The sequence below is a fragment of the Marmota marmota genome, unplaced genomic scaffold (genome assembly GCF_001458135.2).
Source record: "Marmota marmota marmota unplaced genomic scaffold, marMar, whole genome shotgun sequence".
In the NCBI taxonomy this organism is placed as follows: Eukaryota; Metazoa; Chordata; class Mammalia; order Rodentia; family Sciuridae; genus Marmota; species Marmota marmota.
The window spans coordinates 37,283,066-37,307,082 of NW_025999977.1; the positions used below are offsets into that span (position 1 = coordinate 37,283,066).

The window sequence follows — 24,017 nt, forward strand, 5'->3', positions numbered from 1 at the left end:
TTATACCCATCGCCTTTCTACCATGACAGATCAATTAACTCAGCAACATTAAGTTCCAGCTGTTGCTCAGGAAAAACAAGGAACAGAACACTCTGAATATTAAAGGGAAAGGCAGCAACCCATACCTCCCTCAATTTGGAGAAAAGGTTCTGCTAATTAGCAGTAACAGAAAGGACTGAAGCTATTTCCCAGTCCCAGAGAAGCAAAAGTGTGAACTGAAATCCCACAGAAAGTCATCAGCTCTGGATCAGAGGGAGCTGTGCTCACAGCAGTGTGTGTGACCGTACTCAGAATACCTGTGTGTTCTGAGACTCTACTGCCCATTTGTATGCACAGTGACCTTACAAATGCTGTTAACCCAGTATGATAGATAAGAAATCACCTTACTCCTAAATTTTGTGTTCCTAATTCTGCTATTACTGGGAAGAAGTGAATCAATCAGATCAATATCACAAGTTTTCGAGAAAAAGTGTGGTATACGAATCTTAATTTTTGTCATTTTATAGAGTACAAAGTAGCATGCAAAATAAGCATAGAAATTCTCCATCCATACTTTTTAAGATTTGTGCATTCTATTATATGTAAAATACACTTCAAAGATGGAAAATAAAATATTAAATTAATAAAGAATATGGAAAAAAGCTCTTAATTTTTAATATGGTTCTTAATTAGGTGTTTTATTTTAAGGACATGAATTAATTTTATTCGCTCCAGTTTTTATATTTTCCCTTTTTTAAAGTTTAGCACTTCTCATATAATATGAAGGACTATGCTTCTTCTACAATTCAATGCTGACTCTAATGAAAATTAAATCAATGGGTTGGCCCCACTGGTCTAAGTGGATAGCCTCTTTCTGTGGAGTAACTTACCACAGGTAGCGTGAGCCAGGTGGCCACAAGGCGGTTGCTGATCCAGCGATACCAGGATGGGTTTACAAACATCAAGGGTAAAAAGGGACCCAGCATGAAAATGCTTCCAAAAAAACTTCCCCAAAACAGAAGAAGTATAAAGCAAATCCCTTTCCATGACACCATGATTCTGAAAAACATTAAAAAAAAAGACATTTTGTTACTATACATTTAATTACTCAAATTCTATATCAGCATGATGCATATAATAATTTTTAATTACAGGGCTATTGAGAGGTTCTGATAAAGGATATAAGAGCCTGAATTTCATAGAGGTGACCCTCCAATACATTCTACATGTCTAACAACCACTAGTACATTAGGAATTGATACACTTAATAGTATATGCCTGATTTCCAGAACAAAATTGTCTAGTTAAGGAGCCTTTTTTATCGATTAGTACTGGGTGTAAAGTGGTATGCTTTCTTCTCTGGGATATTATCTAACACAAAATCTTAAAATATTCCAGAGTTTTTGGTTACCCAGAAGTAGAAATACTGAACAAAGAAGTGCAGAATAGCTTCCTAAGGTCAGGAAACCTAAAAGCAATAATTTTTTAATTTTTTTTAATCTAGGAATTATCTTTCTTACATTAGATTATAAAATAACACCTTTGGACACTAGGTATTAAACTGGATCTTTATGAGCTGCAGGAGTAAGGAGAAGTCAAGATTCTTCAATAAACTATTTACCAAAGGATTACTTTAAGGGATCCTCATAACTAGAACATAATGTGGATATTATAAAACAAATGGTTAGAAACACTATTTAAAATGAAAAATCAAACACTTTTGATTTCATAATCTAAACTACATTAGAGCAAAAATATTTTTTGCTAAAGGATAACAAAAGTGTCAGAAATATTAGAGTTATGGAAACAACAATGGCCTCAAAATTCATGTGTTTAAAAAGGTATCAAGACCCCTAAAATTTTTAAAAAGAATCACAGCAGGAAACAAATAAAATTTCAAATGTCATGGTGCTTTTTAAAAATGTCAAATAACAAAACAGGTCAAATACCCGTTACCAACAGAGAATCAAGTTTATCTGGGTTCCAAGCGTATTTTTAAATCTCTACCAATACCTGACAGTGTGTATACAAAATCCTTCAAAGTACAAACAGAATAAATATCTACTAAGAATTGCTTTTATAACCTTCAGATCTGAACTTTTCAGAAGTGAGGTGAGGGAGTAATGGTGAAGAAAAAGATTGCTGGGAAATGGGGCCGAACAACTCCAGCTCACCCAGGGCTTGAAGGGTCTATGTTCTAGTACATCCTACACTTCATGTTTTCTGAGTCTCAGGTCCTTTTCCTGGCACTAAGAGAAACCATAAACAGCTCCTCCCCAATCTTCAATTTAACTTAATCCCTTTGTATGGGAAAGAAAAAACAAAAACTTTTAAATTTAGTATTTTCAACACCTGTCTTCCCCTAACAACAACCATAATCATATTCCTGCAATACTTCTATTATTTGAAAAATCCCTATCTTTTTCTATCTGCTGGTTTTTTCCTGCCAATCAGCCAACAGCAAGCTTTCTGTCTAACACTGGCTCCTCCCCTCCCTGCAGCAACACTTCACACTGTGTCCATACAAGACTGCTTCTGTATCAAAGAAAGGCTCTGGTCTGAGTCTTCCTCACTTACCAATTTGATTTGATGTGATTAAAAAAAAAAAAAATCAAAGGAGTTTAGCTATCTACTGAAATCTTTTCATTGTATAATGATAAAGCTGCAGCCCAAGAAAATATGGCTTTCCTAAATCCACACAGTTAATAACAACCAATCTTTTCTGCCTACTGCTTCTTCCATTACATCATGCTACCTCCTAAGAAGCCAAAATTCCGAGATCCATGTTAATCTTTCAGCATGTATTTTTTTTTTGGGGGGAGGGGGGGGGTTACTGGGACTTGAACTCAGGGACACTCAACCACTGAGCCACATCCCCAGTCCTATTTTGTATTTTATTTAGAGACAAGGTCTCACCGAGTTGCTTAGCACCTTGCTTTTGCTAAGGCTGGCTTTGAACTCTCTGGATCCTCCTGCCTCAGCTTCCTGAGCCACTGGGATTACAGGTGTTCACCACTGCAACCACCATAAGCATGTATTTAAATGTAGGTTTAAAAGATGTAAAGGGATGTGTCATATGAATATACTGGGATTATTCAAACCAAATCTAATCTAAAATTATTTCTCTATCCTTCTCCTATTTCTTTCCCAAGATTTCAATCATTTGTTCATTTTCAAAGATCAGTAAACATACAGAGATCCATACTGTGCGCCAGGCACTGTGCTAGTAATTTGGGGATGGAACAATGAATACGAGAAATATTGCCACAGCGTTCACAAATCTAATGCTTGAGCTCCCACCCCGGCTTATGAGCTACTCCCTGGCTCTGCATTTAATCTAGCTCTTTTCTGTATCTTCTTCCAAGTCTCAAGGGTTGATGGGTTAACTGGGTTAAGAATTAGCTGCAAATATTTGGAATAGCTGAAATTTTAAAAAAACAAAAACAATTGAAAATGCCAAATGCTGTCAGGGATGTGAAGCAACCAGAATTCACATACATTGCTGGTGGGAATATGAAATGGTATAGTTATCCTGGAAAACAGTTTGGCAGTTTTTTTAAATGTTGAATCTGTATTTACCACAAAAGCCAGAAAATCCACTACTGAATAACCAGGAAAAATTAAAAATTATTTGCAGAAAGTTCTACATAATTATTTATAGAAGCATTAGTCATAATTGCCAGAAACTGGAAATAACCCAACCATCAGCCAGAGGTAAGTGAATAAACAAACTAGGAAATCCATATAATGAAATATTATTCAGCAGTAAAGATAAAATTCCCATACAGGCAGCATTTTAAGTTAATCTCAAATGCAATGTACTGAGTAAAAGCAGCCAGATTCAAAAAATAATTCTTTTACTGGACAATCTGGACAAAGAAACCCACAGGGGAGGGAAATAGATCAGTGGTTGGTAAAGGTTAGGGTTGGAAAGACAGTTTGACTATTAAGGGACAGCACAAGGGGAGTCTGGGGAATTAAGGAAGCTGCTGGGTTTCCTGATTGCAGCAGTGGTTATAAGACTAGATACTGGTGGAAAATTCAACAAAGTACTTTTTGTTTTGGTGCTGGGGTTGAACTGGGGGCCTCGTGCATGCTAAGTACATTGTCTGCCACTAAGTTACACTCCCAATCCATCTATACATTTTAAAGTGAATTATGACTAATGCTGCTATAAATAATTATGTAGAACTTTATGCTCTTATGACTGAGGAATTCTATACTTCTGGATTACTTCAATTACAATACTCTAAAATATATCTAGCTTTCAAAATATTCTGGCACTACTTTATATATTTGATATTCATAGATTTAACAGTCACAATATATATAAGGACACCAAGACACAAAGATGTTAAGTAACTTGCTCAGAGTCACACAGCTAGTAAATGGCAAGACTGGAATCTGACTCCAAGTAATTTGATGTGAGAAGACCCCACTCAGTCAGCTACACTGTTTCTTTCTCAAGAATATATTGCTTTTGTAATTAAACTCACATTTTAAAAAATAACATGATAAAGATGTTAAAATTCTCCCAAATTTTATTTCCTATGCAAAAATTATTCTGAATTTTAGAAACTCACAGGAATTTGGTATGGAAGCATAATGTCTCCCTAGAATATAACATACAACATACAAAAACTTAAGGGAGGAGCAGTAGAAATGGGGTTTTCAGTTTCTGATGATGAAAAGTATGGCTAAATAACTAGTAATAAAATATGTGATCTTTTAAACCCTTTTAAAATAAAAGATAAAGGCCATACCACTGAAAAATAATTGCAACAATGCCATTTAACATCATTTTCTACTCATTCTTTGTATAAAACTGATATACTCTTTTTTGAAAAACCCCTGGAAAAAAATAAACATAGTTTTAGAATGACATATGCATTTTACTGCCAAAAACAGATACAAAGGAAACATGTTGAAAAACTATGCCTACTTCAAGTTAAAGCCAACAACCTTTCTCCAAATAACCACTTTTCCTTTAGAGAGTTAACGCAACGTTCACTTACCTCACGAATTCATAATACCTTTTGGGGAGGGGTAATGGGGACTGAACCTAGAAGTACTGTACCAGTCCCTTTTTATTATTATTATTTTTTATTTTGAAACAGGGTCTCACTGCGTTGATGAGGCTGGCCTCAAATTTGCAATCCTCCTGCTTCAGCCTATTCCACTAACTCACAATGTGAATCTGATTGCCCATGGTATCAAACCATCTGTAGTTCAAACAGTTGCCACACCAGATAAAAGGCAAAAACAGCATATGAATCAAGACATGGCCCACTTAGGCTTCTTACTCAGTTGCATATGTTATAATTGGAGTACGACAGTATGGGAGGATACTCCCTGGCAGAGCCTAATAGAATCCACTAGGATACATAGACTTCTCTGCTCAGGTAGGAGCCATATTTTACTTCATAGACTCCTTACTTTATTCATGTAACAAGTCAAGTGTTAACAACTAGTTTTACTCTCAGTGTGCTAGGGAAACTAAGTGCACAAATGAACGAAAGCAATTTAATATGATATATGTTGTAATAGAGGCAGAACAAGTTATGCAACTGGGGTTAAGGGAAAGGGAAGGGATTCAAGAAAGCCTACACCCTTGGAGGATGAGAGAGAGGAGGGGGAATAGAAAAAATATTCCACAGTATAAAGACAAAAACAAACAAAAAAGGTAGGATCACAGAAATGAAACAGTAAGCTTACATACGGAACTGCTCATTAGATATTACTGAGGTCTAGAGGTATATGGAACACATTCATGAGCTACAAGAAACCACTGGGGCATGGGCCTTTGGGATAAAGTTGTACACAACCTGTTCAGTATTGCCAAGAATAACACATTTAGTATGTTAATAGAGGTAAGGAAAAAACTAAGGCATATGCCTCATGTTTTAAGATAAGCTGTTAAAAGTGACATCATGTACATAAGCATGGACTGGTATACAGATTAGTTTTAAAAGTCTTCTCTGGACTTTGAAACAGACACAGAATGATCTGTTGACAAAAATGCTGGACTGAGAGATTTTGGTATCAAAGAGGTCTGTGAGCCAGGACATACACAGACCTCAACAGAAGCTCTAACATTCAAATGCAAGATGATCAGGACCACACTACTAAACCTGGACACCTCATCTGTAAAGTAAAGAGGGATACCGGGAAAAAATTCTAAGGCCTCTACTAATGTTACCAACAGAAACAGAAACAAAAATTCTGAGTATCGGTTACCTTTTGGGCACCTAATATTTCCCTTGCATTTTATAGATGGATCTTGGCATTTACACATTCAATTATTTATGAATAACCAAAAGGTCCACGACATGGAAGAAATCTGTAATTTTGCTGAAATTCAAAGCTGAATTATGAATATTGCAAGGCCCATCTCAAAAAAAAATCATTTTAGTAGTAATGACTCTGGCCAACTGTCCAGCATTCTAATCTTAAGGGGCCTTTATTGTATTCTATCTACTTGGCCACCATTCCTTGGGGAAAGTAAAGTGCTATAGTAGGCTTATAAATTTGTGGTTTCAAAAGGACCCTGCTATATTTCTTAAGGTCAAGTATGTTCTAAAATTCTCCTTTAATCCAAACAAAAGCCTCAAACCTAAGTATTGATTATATCAATGGTGGTTATGGGGTATTTGGTCCTCTTAACTCCAAGTCCTCAATGCTATTTATAATGATCCGTCAAATAAAGAACATTCCCAGAAAATGTGGGGGAGAGAGGTCAGAACTAGGAACAGTAACAGATTTAAAGGTCCAACAGAAAATAATGAGTAAAAAGTATATGATGAATTTAAAATATTGTTTAAGTGACTGAAAGTTCATTTGAAATGAGGGATCAATAAAGTACCCACAAAACCAAACACATTATGCAAGTTACATTTCTTGTAGGAAAATTAAAATTAACTTTGCTCAATTATATGTGTATATAACTTAAATATAAGTATAGTTAAATAGATTATTGTACATTTAATATAGTTATGATTATTAAATACTAATATAAATATAAACTCAGGTTAGATTCAACAAATTTTCTCCTAAAACACCCTAAATCATCTTTTGTATGATATGCTCACCAGTAATCAGTGATACATAAAATTAAAATGAGGTACAATTTTCCTGCTATTTGATTACAAAAAATAAAAATACTTATAACATTTAACATTACCAAGGCTATAGTACAAAGGTCTTTTTCTAGTCTGTTATTAAAATTGTACCTTAGTGCCAGCTTTTAGATAAGTTATGAGGTAGAATTTGTCAAAACACAAATGACAAATTTAATTAACAATTATGTTTCAAGATCTCTACCATGCAGAAACACTCACAGAAGTGCATAAAAGACATGTGGTTATTCACTGAAGTATAATTTGTAATACTGAACAGTGAGAAATAAAAAAGCCTACCAATAAGGAAAATTGATTGTTCTTTTTTATGGTACTTTTATATTATGGAATACCCAATCATTTACAAGAATAAGGTAACTCCTATGGTCTGGTATGGAAGAATGTCTCTGATACGTTATTCAATAAATAAATAAAACCAATCAGAAACTAATATGGATACATGATCTCGTTTTTGCCTTATTAACCCAAGGTCTTTAAAAAATGTATACATTTGTATATTTGTATATGTGAGTACCTGTGTTTCTAGGTAAATTTTTTTTAAAAGTTTGATTTTAATAGGGGGATATATAAACCCAAGATTACTCTATAAAGAGGATGCCTAGAAATAAAATCCTTTCTTCAATCTCCTTCTATCTTTTTATCTCCTTCAAGGGCTCCCCTTTGGATCTGTCCAACTGAAAATCAGAGACCAGCGCTGCCACTGGTCAGATTCCTGGGACAAATAGCAGATCCAGAGGGCAAACAGGAACAGAGTTAACCAAATACAGAGTTAACCAAAATAAGGTAACAAAACACTACCTATAATATCATTACTATTTTTATATACATGCACATTGAAGAGCAGTATAGCTGGGTTATAATGTTACATTACAGTTTATTTTTAGATATTTTTGCTTAAATGTATTTCTTGACAAGAAATACATATAAAGTGAATGTAAATAAGATAAACAGGCACACTGACACATGCCTTTAATCCCAGCAACTCAGGAGGATGAGGCTGGATGATTGCAAATCCAAGGTCAGCCTCAGCAACTTAGTGACACTATTTCAAAAATAAAATAAAAAAGAGAATGTAAATCAGTGGTAATGCACCCCTGGGTTCAGTACTGCCAAAAAAAAAAGACAATAGGAATGTTTTAAAAGCTGGAAAGCAGGAAGCCAAGTGTTGACCACTTGGTAGACCTGAAAAGGCATATGTAAGACCACAGAAGAAAAAGCTGAAAACACAAGCTGGCAGCATCAGGTACATCTGAACACAAATGGGGATGTGGGTTTAACAAAATGAGAGAGATGAGGTGAAAACTGAGAAGCACATGGATTCCTAGATCCCTTTCTTTCCCTGACCCCAGAATAAACCTGGAAGTTTATTCCCTACAGAAGGTAGAAGGGGTGTCTTGCACACTTGAAGGCATTACTACAGACTCTCAGAGGGAGTAAGTGACCATAACCATACTGAATCCTGAATGCAGACACTTCAGATGCCTGGTAAGGAGAATATTTTAGTCCTAGTTAGCACCAATAGAATTTTCTGCAATAAAAGAAATGTTCAATAGCTCTGTTGTCCATGATACTAACCACTATTTACATGTAGCTGTTAAGTAATTCAAAATGTGCTTAGTACAAATGAGGAACTGAAGTTCTAAATTAATTTTACTTAAACTGAAATAGCCACACATGGATAGTGGCTACCTGTACTGAACACTCAGCTCTAGGCAGAAAATGAACACACTTATCTGGGGGATCTGACCAGACTATGAGGAAAGATGAAAATATAAAAACACTAGGAGATTCTCTAATAAACAGTCTACTTAAATCACTCCACAGAGAGGCCAAAATACATAAGTCTCCCCTATATCCAAGTTTCTGGTTGGCTTGTTAAGGCACCCATATTTTATCAGGAGCAGATAAAAAGGCATCTGAGGAAACACTTAAATAAGATAAACAGAAAATGGGAGACTTAAAAGAAACAAACTACTCAGTGACAAAAAAAAAAAAAAAAGCTTCAAAGAAAACTATCTTTAACATTTTTAGGAAGAAATACTCCATCCAGGAAACAAGAATAGCCTTTCTTATGAGAAAAGTAAATAAAACAAAGAAAGGAAATATTCAGAAACAAAAGAGCAACTGGAAGTTTAAAATAGGCAAAAATGTTTACCAAAATGTTAAAACTTTGTAAGTGCTAGAAAATAAAGCTGAGAAACTACCCTATAAAATGTCAAGCAGAAAGTAGAAAGAATTTATGAGGCCAAGATAGGAGCTCCCCTTCACCAATAATACCAGGTCTAAAAAGAGAGTAGTGAGAAACTGGAGAGAAGGAAATCCCCCAGAACTGGAGAAAATGGTATTCCACATTAACAAGCCTACTGAAAGTGGGACAATGGATGAGAGTAGACACACTCAAGGCACAGTACTGTGCAGACAACAGGGGCAACTTTTTTATCTTCCATGAAACTGCTAGAGGTAAAAATAGCTGACAGGCAATGAACCAAAAATTAAACTGCCTTTAACTGTTGGACTTCCAGAGGAGCTGATGATACTCATTTTATCTGTCATAAGTACTCTGCCTTGACCTACCCCTGAGGGATAGATGGAGGGCATGGTAAATTCAGAAGCAAAAAATGTATGTTAAGCTCAGCATGGTGGCCCGTAATTCCAGTGACTCTGGAGGTTGGAAGCTGGAGAAGCTCAAGTTCAAGGGCATTTTCAGTCACTTAGTAAAACCCCTGTCTCAAAATTTTAAGATAGATAGATAGATAAATGGACTAGCAATGTAGCTCAGTGGTAAAGCACACCTGGGTTCAATTACCAGTACCTTCCCAAAATTTTTATGTCAAAAATATTCTGAAGACAAAAAAAGTTACTCCTTTTATGAGAAAAACATTAGAAGAAACAAGTAAAAAAAAAATAGTAAAAAAGAACTTAAAACACTTTTCTGTATCAATTAAGCATTGGGCTAGGGATGTGGCTCAAGCGATATCGCGCTCGCCTGGCATGTGCGAGGTGCTGTGTTCGATCCTCAGCACCACATAAAAAATAAAGATGTTGTGTCCACTGAAAAAAAACTAAAAAATAAATATTAAAAAATTCTCTCTTTTTTTTAAAAAAAGCATTCATAAGGTGGGCAGAGGAAGATGAAAGGCTAATATAATTTATTATGGCATCTTTTCCTGTTTGGAAAAAATTCAGAGACAATATAACAGGAAAGGCTGAGGCAGGAGGATCCCTTGAACACTGGAGTTCTAAGATGGCCTAGGCAACAAAATGAGACTCTGTCTCTAAAAACAAATATAAATGTCCAGAAATCTGTCTACAAGGATCACTGCCTGCAGTAAGTATGGTCACCTCTATGGGACAGGGCAGGATATAATTGGGGATGGTGGTTCAAGGGAAGATAACCTTCCCCCCAATTAAAATATTTTTTTCTATTTTTTTCTTTTTTTTTTTTTTTTTTACTTTTACAGTAAAAAGAAAAGAAGTTACAGGGAAAAGTATAAGCACAGCCAAAATAAGTCATTTTCAGTAATCCCTATGTTTCCATGATCCTGTAGTCAAAGCAAAAATAATAAAATTTTTGCTACACTATATTAAGATAGAAATAACTTGTACCTCTTAGCCAAATGATTGTTCACCATACTCCAAGCTCGAATTTTTACAAAGTAAAAACCACTAAAGACATTAACGGAAACAGGAATGATAGAGTCTCTCTTCATTTTATCATTAAAACTATACTGACACTCCAATGATCCTGGGTCTAACAAAAGTCACTCAAAACCCAATTTACCTAAAAGCATTTATCTCCATTCACTTGAAGTTGAAACTGGTTTGTTTTTCCCTTCATGAGACATGAAGCTAGCCAGTCAAATGTATAATTAAATAACTAAGAAAATACTATTTTCCCAAGTACAAAAATAAGGTACGAGAATAGCATGCATTTTAGAGAGGTCTGAGAAGAAATCAAATCACAATTTACAAAGTCTGGTAAAACATAACAGGACAATTAAGAGCAGAATGGGGCCAAACTTCAGTTACATGTACCCAAAATGAAGCAAAGGACTTTTGCCTATTAATGGATTTTAGTCAACAAGCCTTTAACTCCCTGGGAGGAAGGCCACTGATAGGTCTGATCTAGATAATGGTGGCTCAAGTTATGTCAAAATTACATTGTGTATCTCTTATTATCTATTTATTGATATTTGGCGAGAGAAGAAATCATATACAACTATGTGAGATTTATCTACATTCATGGTATACACAAATATTATATCTATATAAATATTTATTGTTCTCTAAACTCTGATGTAATTCTTTTACTTAAAATGTATTCAAAAGTTAGTACATAGAAAGGAGAAAGTATGTACTGTATAATTCTATTTATCTAAAGTTTCAAAACAGGGCTGGGGATGTGGCTCAAGCCGTAGCGCGCTCGCCTGGCATGCGTGCGGACCGGGTTTGATCCTCAGCACCACATACAAACAAAGATGTTGTATGTGCTGAAAAAACTAAAAAATAAATATTAAAATTCTCGAAAGAAAGAAAGAAGGAAGGAAAGATCCAAAATCAGATAAATATCTTCATAATGTTAGAAGCACAAATAATGTTATCCTGGGGAGTTATGGAGCAGGTATAGAAACTAGGCACAAGGAGCCTTCTAAGATTTTAGTAATGCTCTGTTTCTTGATCTGCTGTTGGTTACACTGAGGGTATTCACTTTATGAAAATTCTTTGAATTGTACACTTGTAATTTGTGTACTTGCATGTATATTTCAAAAATAATCAAAAAGTCATTATGTATGTACATATATTTAATGATATTTATAAAAATAGTCATATATATATACATATATACATACACACACATAAATGTTTGGGGTTTGTTGGTTTGTTTTTATGGTCCTGGGAATTGAACCCATGGGAATTCAACCACTGAACTATATCCCCGATCTTTTCCTTTTATTTTGAGACAGGGTCTCACTAAGTTTTCCAAGCTAGCTTTGAACTTATAAACTTCCTGCATTGGCTTCCAGAGTAGCTAGGATTATAGTTATGTGTCACCTCACCTGGCAGTTAAATATTTTATAAATAATCCAATTAAGTATATGTAACTTACAAAAAGAAAATATAAATGGTCAATAAACCTAAAAAGAAAAACATTTTAAGCCAATGTAAATTAAAACAACAAATCACCTCCCCAATCTCAGAAGACTGGCAAAAGTGGCTTATTCTGCCTTTGATGTTCTGGGAATTGTTGATGTCCTTGCTTTCACAGCTGGAGGGAGTATAAAGTGATTTAGCCACTTCAGAGGGCAAACTAATATAAGAAGCTTTTATAATTTTGAATATACCTACCATCACAAATTCTTTCTTTGTATCTAGCCCAGAGAAATACTCAACTACACATGAAAAAATGTTTCATTATAGCACTGTCCAACAGAAAAATTAGAACCATCAATGCTATAGGGGAATAATTAAGTAAACTGTGGTGAATCCAACACTAAGGAACACTACGTAGCAGCTGGGCAGGATGGGATCAACATGTATTTTCTAAAATGGAAGCTCTACAAGTATTGCTCACAGAAAAAGAATATGATACCACTTTTGGAAGGAAGGAACCATGCTCCCCCAAACTCTTGAAACTATGTGGTTAATATAAATAAACAGACATAGATGAGCATGGTAGTACACACCTATAGTCCCAGCTACTTGGGGGGGCTGAGGCAGGAGGATCCCTTGAACACTGGAGTTCTAAGATGGCCTAGGCAACAAAATGAGACTCTGTCTCTAAAAACAAATATAAATGTCCAGAAATCTGTCTACAAGGATCACTGCCTGCAGTAAGTATGGTCACCTCTATGGGACAGGGCAGGATATAATTATTTCAAACAATATGAATTATAAATAGCAAGATTTTTTAATGAAATGTCACCAATATTTTTCTGCATAAATAGCAAGAACACTACATTTCAATAATTTCCTGTTACTAAACAACATTTCCCTATAAGACATTACAGTTAAAACCAAATACACTTAACCTCAGAACAGTACCATATGAAACCATTTCAGGAAGGCAGATTAGGGATAACAGTTAATACCTCCTAGATGTTATTTAAGTGACTACCTTCCTTTTCCAAGGATTACAGTCCTCAAAATGTTACTAAAATCCTAGATAGAATATACCCAAATGAAATAAAAACATGTTCACATAAAAGTATGTAAATGAATGCTCATAGCAGCACTATTAATAATAGTCAAAATGTGGAAAAACCCAAATATGTTTCATTTATTAAATAGATAAACAAAAGTTGTATAGCTATCCATAGATATTACAGAACAATAAAAGGAATGAAGTACTGATACATGCTACAACATAGATGGATTTTGAAAAAACAATGATAAGTGAAAAGAAGTCAGTCAAAAATGTTCACATATTATAGGATTTCATTCATATGAAATGTCCAGAACAGGACAGGCTAAGAAACAGAAAACAACAGCAGATCAGTGGTTCCCTAAGGCTGGGGGAAGGGGGATGCAGGGAATGAGACACCACTACCAATGAGCACAAAGTTTTGTTGAGAGGGTTTAAAAAATTTTCTAAAATTAGGCAGTAGTGATAGCTGAACAATTCTGTGAATAGTCTAAAACCCAGTGACCTATATACTTTACAACTGTACAAACTGTATAAATTATATATTAAAACAAAAAATTCATTAGCCAGAAGGTTACTAACACATGAATAACTGATTTTACCCAGAAGTCACGAATGCTAAAGGAAAGAGAATTACAGCAATAACTACCACCTCAGAAATTGAGAATAAGAAAATATGCAAGGAAAGCCAGAGAACAAAGGAGAGCCAGAAACTAAATAGAAGGAAATCACCTAAGAAATAAAAGGCTAGTTAGACATTCATTGAGATTACCAATAGCTGTCCCTGTGTAGTGACTATGGTTGACTTTTTCCCCCCTCTACCTTCCCTTTATTTTTCAAATTGTATGAAAAGAGTACTTTTTTATATATAACAACAAAATCCCAACAATATTTATTTTAATAGGAAATGTTAAAAGCCAGTATTTCTTATATTAAGAGGGTAGATAGAGCCCATCACTAATGTATATTATTAAGAGTAGGTTTAATCACTAATGAGAAGTATAAAATTTGAATTATATAATATTAAGGACACTGATCCAATGTTTTTCATAAATAAGGATTGATATTCAAATATCAATCTTTTTTTTTCCAAAATAAAATTACTGGCATTTGACTGGAATATATAAAATATCACTGTTTCCAGGGAGCATCTAACAAGTGATGAGACTAGTCTAGCAGCAGAATGCTTTCCTTCATGAAATTAAAATATTTCATATTATAAATCTTCAAAACAACACAAACTTCCCACATTATTTCTAAGATCCATAGGTATGTTATTACAGTTAATGAAAGACTTTTTTGTTACAGATTAATATAAACTGAATGAACATACCAACATTTTATCAAGTAAAACAAAGACAATTATCATTCACAGTACTTATTCTTTTAATAGATATAAGCAAAATGAAGAAAATACTTAAATCAGTTTCTTAAAATCTATTGTGTTTTATTTATATATGACAGCAGAATGCATTACAAATCTTAATTCACATAGAGTACAATTTTTCATATCTCTGGTTGTATACAAAGTATATTCATACCAATTAGTATCTTCATACCTGTACTTTGGATAATAATGATCATCACATTCCCCTAATCTCCATCATGTGGGATTAGGCCCCAACTTCCTTTAATAATTCTCCTGTGGCACAAGAACTAAAATTAAGAATCAATAAATGGGATGGACTCAAAACTAAAAAGTTTCTTCTCAGCAAAAGAAACAATCTGTGAGGTGAATAGAGAGCCTACATCTCAGGAGTAAATCTTTACCCCTCACACATGAGATAGAACACTAATCTCAAGGATATATAAAGAACTCAAAAAGCTAAACACCAAAAAAACAAACAACCCTATCAATAAATGGGCCAAGGACCCAACAAATACATGAATAAAATGTTCATCATCACTAGCAATTAGAGAAATGTAAATCAAAACCACCCTAAGATTTCATCTCATTCCAGATAGAATGGCAGCATTATGCATATACACAACAATAAGTGTTGGTGAGAATGTGGGGAAAAAGGTACACTCATACATTGCTGGTGGGACTGCAAATTGGTGCAGCCAATATAGAAAGCAGTATGGAGATTTCTTGGAAAATTGGGAATGAAACCACCATTTGACCCAGCTATCCCTCTCCTCAGTCTGTACCCAAAAGACTTAAAAACAGTATACTTCTGGGACACAGCCACATCAATGTTTATAGCAGCACAACTCACAATAGCTAAACTGTGGAACCAACCTAGATGCCCATCAATAGATGAATGGATAAAAAAAAAAAAAAAGTGGCATATATGCAGCAATAAAAGAGGAAAAAAATCATGGAATTTGCAGGTATATGGAGGGAGTTAGAGAAGATAATGCTAAGTGAAGTTAGCCAATCCCAAAAAAAACAAATGCAGAATGTTTTCTTTGATATAAGGAGGCTGATTCATAGTGGGATAGGGAGCAGGAGCATGGGAGGAATAGAGGAACTCTAGATAGGGCAGAGGGATTGGAGGGGAAGGGACTGGGCATGGGGTTATTAATTACGGTGAAATACGATGTGTTGAGAGCCATAGCCAAGGGGCCCCAGCAAACTTCCAGCTGCCAGCAAACTTCCAGCTGCCAGCTGATGATTGGCTCACAGCGGCCCCAGCAAACTTCTAGCTGCCAACTGATTGGCTCCTCTGCGGTGATGCTCATTGGGCTGTTTCCCCGCCCTTTCAGACCATGGAGCTGCTCATTGGGGGACTTTTTTTGGCTCTGCCCAGGCGACCCAACCAATTGGCCTCAAGAGCAGGAGGAATGGGGGAGGTTGAGAGGCTTGTGGGAAGCCGGTGGTGGCAGTTGGGCTCTGAGGGTTTTTCTGAGGAGTTGTGTGGAGTGGTGTGTGTGTTCTAAAAATAAAGTTCGTTTCTTTTGACAAGTGGCTCCTGAATTGTGCCCAGCCAGACTGCGGCAATGATGATCATTATTAAAATCTATTCTTAACATGGCACAAGGTAGATAACCCATAGATGTATTTGAGGGTTTGGTCCCCTAGAATTAACTGTAGTGTTAAGTTATGTACATCTACTTTCCTGAAAAAAGAAGGCCTTTTATCAGAGGGGTCTATAACTCAAGAGTTAATATACTGTTTCTACCAGGCATGACAGCACACACCTCTAATCCCAGCTACTCAGAAGGCTGAGACAGGAGAGAGCCTAAATTTAAGACCACTGGAGCCTAAATTTAAGTCAACTTAACTTAGTGAGACCCTGTCTCAGAATTAAATAAAGAGGGGTGTGCTGGGGATGTAGCTCAGTGCAGGACAGGGGTGGGAGATACAGAAACTATTGCTTTAGAAAAACAATTCAACATCAGCCTAAAATATTCTTCTGGAGTCATTTTTAAAACTCTCATGAAACTACTGTGTAATTTTTATTCATGAAACCGATTTATCAACTTAATAATTAATAAGTATCAACTTAATGAGGTAGAACCAAAGACAAATAATATACAGTCACCATTCTAGATAATAACTATAAGTTATAAAGTTAAAAACCCAAAACATAATGAAGAAAAGGTAGAAATAAGTGATCTGTTACTTAAAAAAATTACAGAATACATTATTACATTGTGTTTTATCTGAGATTTCATAATTATTATTTAATACCTCATAAAGGAAATCAAACAATTTTTAATTCAAAACACTTTTTTTTGGCTTATTCTGAAAGATTGTGATTGGGTTTCACTTCTTGTACAAAAGTGTATTTTGTTCAAATAACAGGGTTAATATCTGAAACATCTGCTTTGCTATTAAAACATTACTTCTGTGATCCATTTTTTCCACAGACTAGCAAAAATCAAAATAAATAACAGATGGAGACTGACCCTAGAACTCTCTTCATGTATTTTAAAATATTTCATGTAGCATGTTCTTACCATTAAAAAATAAAAACATAAATGGAGAAATTAACATGAATGTCAATAAAAATAATTCGTTTGGTAACAAAAGCTCATGATGCCTTAATAAAAAGGCAGCTGATATTCATAAGATTTTTTTAAAATTCTTTATAAGATCTACGAACCTAAGTATGTTATTTGATGAAGCAAAGAAGGCAGTTTTCAGAATAGTAGGATGTAACCATTAAAATATTATGAGAGACATCTCTGAAAATTCAATTTAAAAAGCACACTGCCTATAAAATCATCTATCATAGAAATTCATAGTTCAAAGAGGCATTAGAGATAGTGGTTTGAAAATCTTTTGGGCCATGGAATCCTTTCTTCAATAATTCCACCATGAAGACTCATAAAACAAATAAAAACATCAGATTTAATTCAGAACTGCCCCTTTACACTAGACCTTACTCCTCATATCTGCCCGACCTCTCCTCATTAGGGGGGTGTTAACATCATTTAAAACTAGCAGCCCAGACAAAGTCTTGGCATTCTAGATGAGTTAATAGAGATCCTGGATTCCCTGCTAATAGTTTCTTTTCCTTTCCTTTTTATTAAGACAATCTCTTGATAGTTTGTTTACTTATAGAATCTCCATTTACAGTTGGTCACAAAGGCTTTTTCTGCATCTATTGAGATAATCATGTGATTCTTGCCTTTAAGTCTACTGATGTAATAAATTACGTTTATTAATTTCCAGTATGTTGAATCAATCTTGCATTCCTGGTATGAATCCCACTTTATCGTTGTGCACTATCTTTTTAATGTTTTTGTATGCAATTTGCTAGTATCTAGGTTAAGAATTTTTGCATCTATGTTCATCAGGGATATTGGTCTGAAATTTTCTTTCCTTGATATGTCTTTGTTTGGTTTTGGTATAAAGGTGATACTAGCTTCATAGAAAGAGTTTGGAAGGGTTCCCTCCTTTTCTATTTCATGGAATAACTTGAGGAGGATTGGTGATAATTCTGTGAAGGTCTGATAGAACTCTGATGAGAATATGCCTGGTCCTGGGCTGTTCTTTCTTGGAGGCTTTTGATGGCATCTTCAATTTCAAATAACTTGAAACTGATCTGTTTAAATTTTCTGATTCAATTTGGGTAGGTCATATGTCTTTCAAAATTTGTGAATGTCTACATGGACATCATTATCCAAAGTACATGTATGAAGACTTGAAGTGGGTGTCAACATACTTTATATATAAACTGAGATATGAAAAAATATGGTATATATGTATAATAAGAATTGTAATGTAAAAAAAACAAATTACATGTATAAAGGCATGCAATAATTGGCGTGAACATATTCTATATATGAAGATATGAAAAATTGTATTCTATATGTGTAGTAAGAATTGTATGCATTCCACTGTAGTGTATTTAAAAAAGTAAAATCAATAAAACTAAAAAAAAGAAGACTTCGTATTTGACTAGATTTTCTATTTTATTCAAAATTGTTTTTAATTACTGTCTATATTTCAGCAGTATTCATTGTGATATTTCCTTTTTTAAAGTGAATTTTAGTACTTCAAAGTTTTCTCCCTCTCTTCATTAGTTTGGCTAAGGGATTTATCAATTTTATTAACTTTTTTTGTTCCCAATTTCTTGGATTCTTTTGTTTCAATTTCAACTTTGATTTTAAATTATTTCCTGTCTTCTACTGCTTTTGGTGTTGATTTATTCTTCTATTTCCAGGATTTTGAGATGTAATGTTGGGTTATTTATTTATTGACTTACTATTCTTTTAAGGAATGAACTCAATGGAATGACCTTTCCTCTTAACACTGTCTTAGCATCCATTTATGCTCAAAACACACACAAAAAACTAGGGTCAGTAGGAACATACCTCAACATTGTAAAAACTGTATATGCTAAACCCCAGGCCTACATGATTCTAAATGGAGAAAAACTGGAACAAGACAGGGATGCCATTTTTCACCATTTCTACTCAACACAGTCCTGGAAACTCTAGCAAGAACAATTAGAATAAAAAAATTAAAGGGATTCAAATAGGAAAAGAAGAACTCAAACTATCTCTATTTACCAATGACATGATTCAATATTTAGAAGACCCAAGAACTCATCAATGAATTCAGCAAAATAGCAGGATATAAAATTAACCACCATAAATCAATTCCATTCCTATATATCAGTGATGAATCAACTGAAAGAGAAATTAGGAAAACTAGTCCATTCACAATACCCTCAGAAGAAAAAAAAATATTGGGGAATCAATCTAACAAAAGAGGTGAAACACCTCTACAATGAAAACTACAGACCACTAAAGAAAATTTTTGATGAAGACCTTAGAAGATGGAAAGACCTCCCATGCTCTTGGACAGACAGAATTAATATTGTCAAAATACCATACAACCAAAAAGCATTATACAGATACATTAATACAATTCCTATTAAAGTCCAAAATGACATTCTTCATAGAACTAGAAAAAAAGCAATCATAAATTCATTTGGAAAAATAAGAAACCCAGAATAGACAAAACAATTCTTAGCAAGAAGAGTGAAGCAGGAGGCATCACAATACCGGACCTTAAAACATACTACAGAGCCATAGTAACAAAAATGGCATAGTACTGCCATCAAAACAGACATGTAGACCAATGGTATAGAATAGAAGACAGGAAGACAAACCCACATAAATACAGTTATCTGATACTAAAAAAGGGCCAAAACCATTCACTGGAGAAAGGACAGCCTATTCAACAAATGGTGCTGGGAAAATTGGAAATTTGCATGTAACAAAGTGAAATTAAACTCAAAGTAGTAAAGCATGCCTGGATTTAATTCCCAGTTTTAGAGAAAAAAAAAATGAAAAGTTTTGTTTTTGATTTGGCTTTTATTTGAGTGATTCCTCAGGGCTGAGCAGGGAAAGACGAGAACTGGACAGAGGACAGTATGTGTGATATCTCCTGTCCCTGAGGTGGGCAGGTCTTTGTTAGGTCCAAGGAATTGAAATAAGATCCAGATTAGAGTTTTTATTATAATATACCAACTGCAGAGTGTTACAATAAGAACATATTCTCTCTATAGCCCGTAGAGGGAGGATACTAGGTTTTTTAGTTAACCCTAGTCCACTGTATTTGCATATCACACATTACATACAATGTATAAATCACTCTCCTTTGACTCTTGCAGCAACCTAAAGGTAAAAATATCACAGAAAGATGGGAACTTTACAGTGAAAAAATGAGTCTGCACACAAGGTCACAAAGCCAGAAAGTAAGAGTTCCAGAGTTAACATGTGAAGGTACAGGACATCCTCCAGGGTTACCACACAAGTCTCTGCACATCCATCAACCACCACTACCCTAAAAAAGACCCTAAGAAACTGCATGAACTGAGAGTCTGTGTGCCAGGGCAGTCAGGCTGAGGGCACAGGTGCTGGTACCACCTTGAAGACTTCCCTTGGCCCTCATATTCATCAGAGTGGCCCCAACATCTAATCTACAGCTAGAGACAAGGTATAACTGCCTCTTTTAAAAGAAAATTGTTTTCATATAAATTTTAGAAAAACCATGACACAAAAGTTTTATGCCTACTGACTGCTCAGAGTAGTTCTCTAGGATTCAAGCTCTGCCAATAACCATGGGTGTGTGATGCCAAGAACAGAATCCCAAGCCATTCCATATGCCTCCTCTACCCTTTCACAGCCACCTTAACTTTCTTTACCAAAGAAATGAAAAGGTTTGGTCTAAATCAGCGGCTCTCAAAGGGACAGCATTACCCACTGGAAACATATTATGGCGTTTTCTTCTTCATCTTTTTTCCTTTTAGCATAATCATACCCTGCATTGTATTTTTTAATTATTTTCCTTTTATTTCTCCATATTTCAGTTAGAAAGTCTACACTAAGTTAGAAAATATTGACTCATTTTAATTATGGGGCAAAAAAATTTCATTAATTAGGAATTTCATTTCAGGATTCTTCAGGAGAACATTGGAAATATTTATTATAAAAGGGGGACTTTGGGTTACACAGAATTAAGAACAGAATAGATGATTTCAAAGCTTCCTTCCAATTTTTTTAACTAATTCTATGAATATTCTGAACACTAATATTGAGACAAAGAATACTGCTAAAGACGGTCTACATGAGAATTTGTGGGCAAGAAGAAAAAATTAAAAATCTGTTTCTGCACTTGATTAAATAATTAAATTTGTAGAAAAGCAATTATATTCTACTGTTTCAGATGCTATATATCAGAACATTGTGTGGTTTATTTTTAAGAAAAGGATCAAAATATCAAAAAGAAAACCAATCTTACAGTAAGGGCTTTTAAGTTCAAAAGGAAGCCCTGGAGTTGGCAAACAGTCACCCCAATCATCAAATCCCAAAATGACATTTATGAAATGGTCATAATATGAAATAAACACCAAGATAAAATGAACTAGATTTAGTGTAGGCCTCTCTACCTCAAAACAGAAATCGATGACATATTTCCAAAAGAAATTATCAAAAACTATTAAAACAGAAAGGTGATGCTGAGGATCAACCTTCTCATGGAGAAGTGTGGAGTAGGGTTCCAGATATCAAGAGGACATGATATTCCTTTACCAAGCCATTCCAAAAATTACTACAGACAATATTATTTATAATACTTTTTAAAAATTGATTAAATGCTTACTGTAGGCCAGGTCCCTAAAGATACATATTTGATGTGTGTGTGTATATATGTGTGAGTATGTATTTATAAAGACTAACACATATATACATAAGTGTATATCAAAAAATTTAATTTTCACAAAATCCTTCAAGATAGATGTCCACTTATGAGGAACATGAGGTTTTTAAAACATTAAGTAATAAGGATTTCCAGAGATCAGAACCATGTGGAACAAAGTCTTTAAAAAGTAGCCTAAAAACCTGAGTTAGGGGAAAATAAAATTGTCAAAGATTATGTAAACTTGACTCTAAAAGAGACCAACTAAGATTCACCTGCCAAAAGAATCCAGCGAAGATTTACCTACCAACATAATATTATATATGAAACTGTTTTTTAACTACCTGTTTCCTCTAAATGCTAAGCACTTCCAACATTATCCTACTGATATTTCCCATATTTTATCTTATTTGACAAATACTTTAAGATATTCATCTGATTTGACAGTCCCCATTAATCCAGTCCATGAAGGAAGAAATGGAAAACAGACCAGTGGTTGCTGAGGAACAGGAAGAAGATGCATCTATAAAAGGACAGCACAAGGGAATTTTCTGGAGTGAAGGAACTGTTCCATATGGTGACTATGGGTTACAAAAATCCATACATATCCGCACATTCACAGGTATACACCAAAAGACAAGACAGCTGCATTCCTGAATAGCATGATTTAAACATGTCTGAAAAAGAATATTTCTCCCGGACTTTATTTTCATTCAATGACAGAGAGTATACTTTCAATTCATAAAATAAAATGACCTTGGGAGAACATCATGTCCTTTGCTACTTCAGTTTTTAATACAGATTCCAATGAAACGTTGTAAATTATCTTTTTAAATATATTAATAGGCTATGTTGGTATATTAATATTAAAAAAATAAGTTACTATAACAAAGTTGGAAAAATCTATGAAAGTTACTACATTCCAGATTTGTTTATAAGAGCCACAACATGAAAGTCTACATTAAGTAATTTATTAAGTCTCCACTCAGTAAGTAAACAGAAAATTCACTAAGTATTGATCTCCATAATACGCTAGATATTACTGTGTTCTTTTTAAACTGTCTTATTTCATTAAGCAATTTACCATGCCCAGAAAGAAGGTATCTTTCCAATTTTACAAAGAAAAAACACAGAGTTCAGCAAGTTAAACAAGTAGCCCACTGGTGCTGGAATAAAGTAGTGAAACCAAGAAAGCCAGACCTTTAAAATAAGAGAGAGTTATTGTGTGCCCAGAAAATAAAAATATATAAATTCACAACATGTTAAAATTTTAAATGAAATTAACAAAGTCAATGCAAAAACACTGATTTTTCATTTCTACAAACAGACCAGTATCAAGTATTAGGTAGGTGATATAAAATGCTTCTAACCAGGAAGTCTAAGATAATGCTAGCAAACCAGTTTCATGAACTAGACTTAACCAGCAATGAAGAAAGTAAGCTCTTCAGTATTTCATACTACCAAGAACTGAAAACATCTAGGATTTTAAGCCAATAACATAACTTATTAGTGATGTTCACCTAATAAGCAAGGGTAAAGTATCTGTGATATTATGGTATATATTTTTCAGGTTTTACCCATGGTTCCTGGCTCATAACTAACTCCCTCCTGAATGCAAGCCATAGAAACTAGTATCTCTCTTCCTCAAATCAAGTCTCAGAAGTCTAATTGTGCCCCAACCTACTGCCTTGGAACTGGCCATAAAGAAATTCTCTGACCTACCATTCTCCACAGTAGGTCATAGGAGCCTCCTATTTTCAAAGGAAGAAAGAACACTGCAGCAAGAAGACATGAATCTGAATTAAGACTTGCTGGGTTTCCCTATCCAGACTATTAATAATCATGTCTATGAAACTAAGTCTGCACAAAAATTCCAAAAGACAGGGTTCAAAGAGCTTCTGGACACCTGAATAACTGGAGGTTCCTGAAGGATGGTACATCCTAAGAGAGCATGAAAACTCCATACCACTTCCACATACCTCACCCTATACACCTCTGCATCTGTATCCTTTTTGATACCCATTATAATAAAACAAGTTAACTGAATCCAAGGAGAGAGTTGTGGGAATCCCAATTTGTAGATGCTTGGTCATAAGCACAGGTAAAATAACTCAGAGCTTGCACCTGGCATTTGAAGTGGGGGTGTTGGGTTTACATT

At 34.6% G+C, this 24,017-nt stretch overlaps 1 protein-coding gene across 10 annotated transcripts in view; it reads right to left on the reverse strand.

Annotated features, from left to right (window-relative positions):
- Nucleotides 1-24,017, reverse strand: part of Lclat1 (lysocardiolipin acyltransferase 1) — a 179,732-nt gene that overhangs the window by 100,610 nt on the left and 55,105 nt on the right. For 7 of the 10 annotated variants that reach the window (XM_048804589.1, XM_015479796.2, XM_048804591.1 and 4 more), the window contains one exon: nt 870-1,038. In XM_048804589.1, coding sequence (XP_048660546.1) covers nt 870-1,034 — 165 coding nt within the window. In that variant the 5' untranslated portion in view covers nt 1,035-1,038. Of the gene's footprint in view, nt 1-869; nt 1,039-14,816; nt 14,900-24,017 lie in introns of those variants that run through there. The other 3 variants (XM_048804588.1, XM_015479798.2, XM_048804594.1) reach the window with 2 other exon arrangements.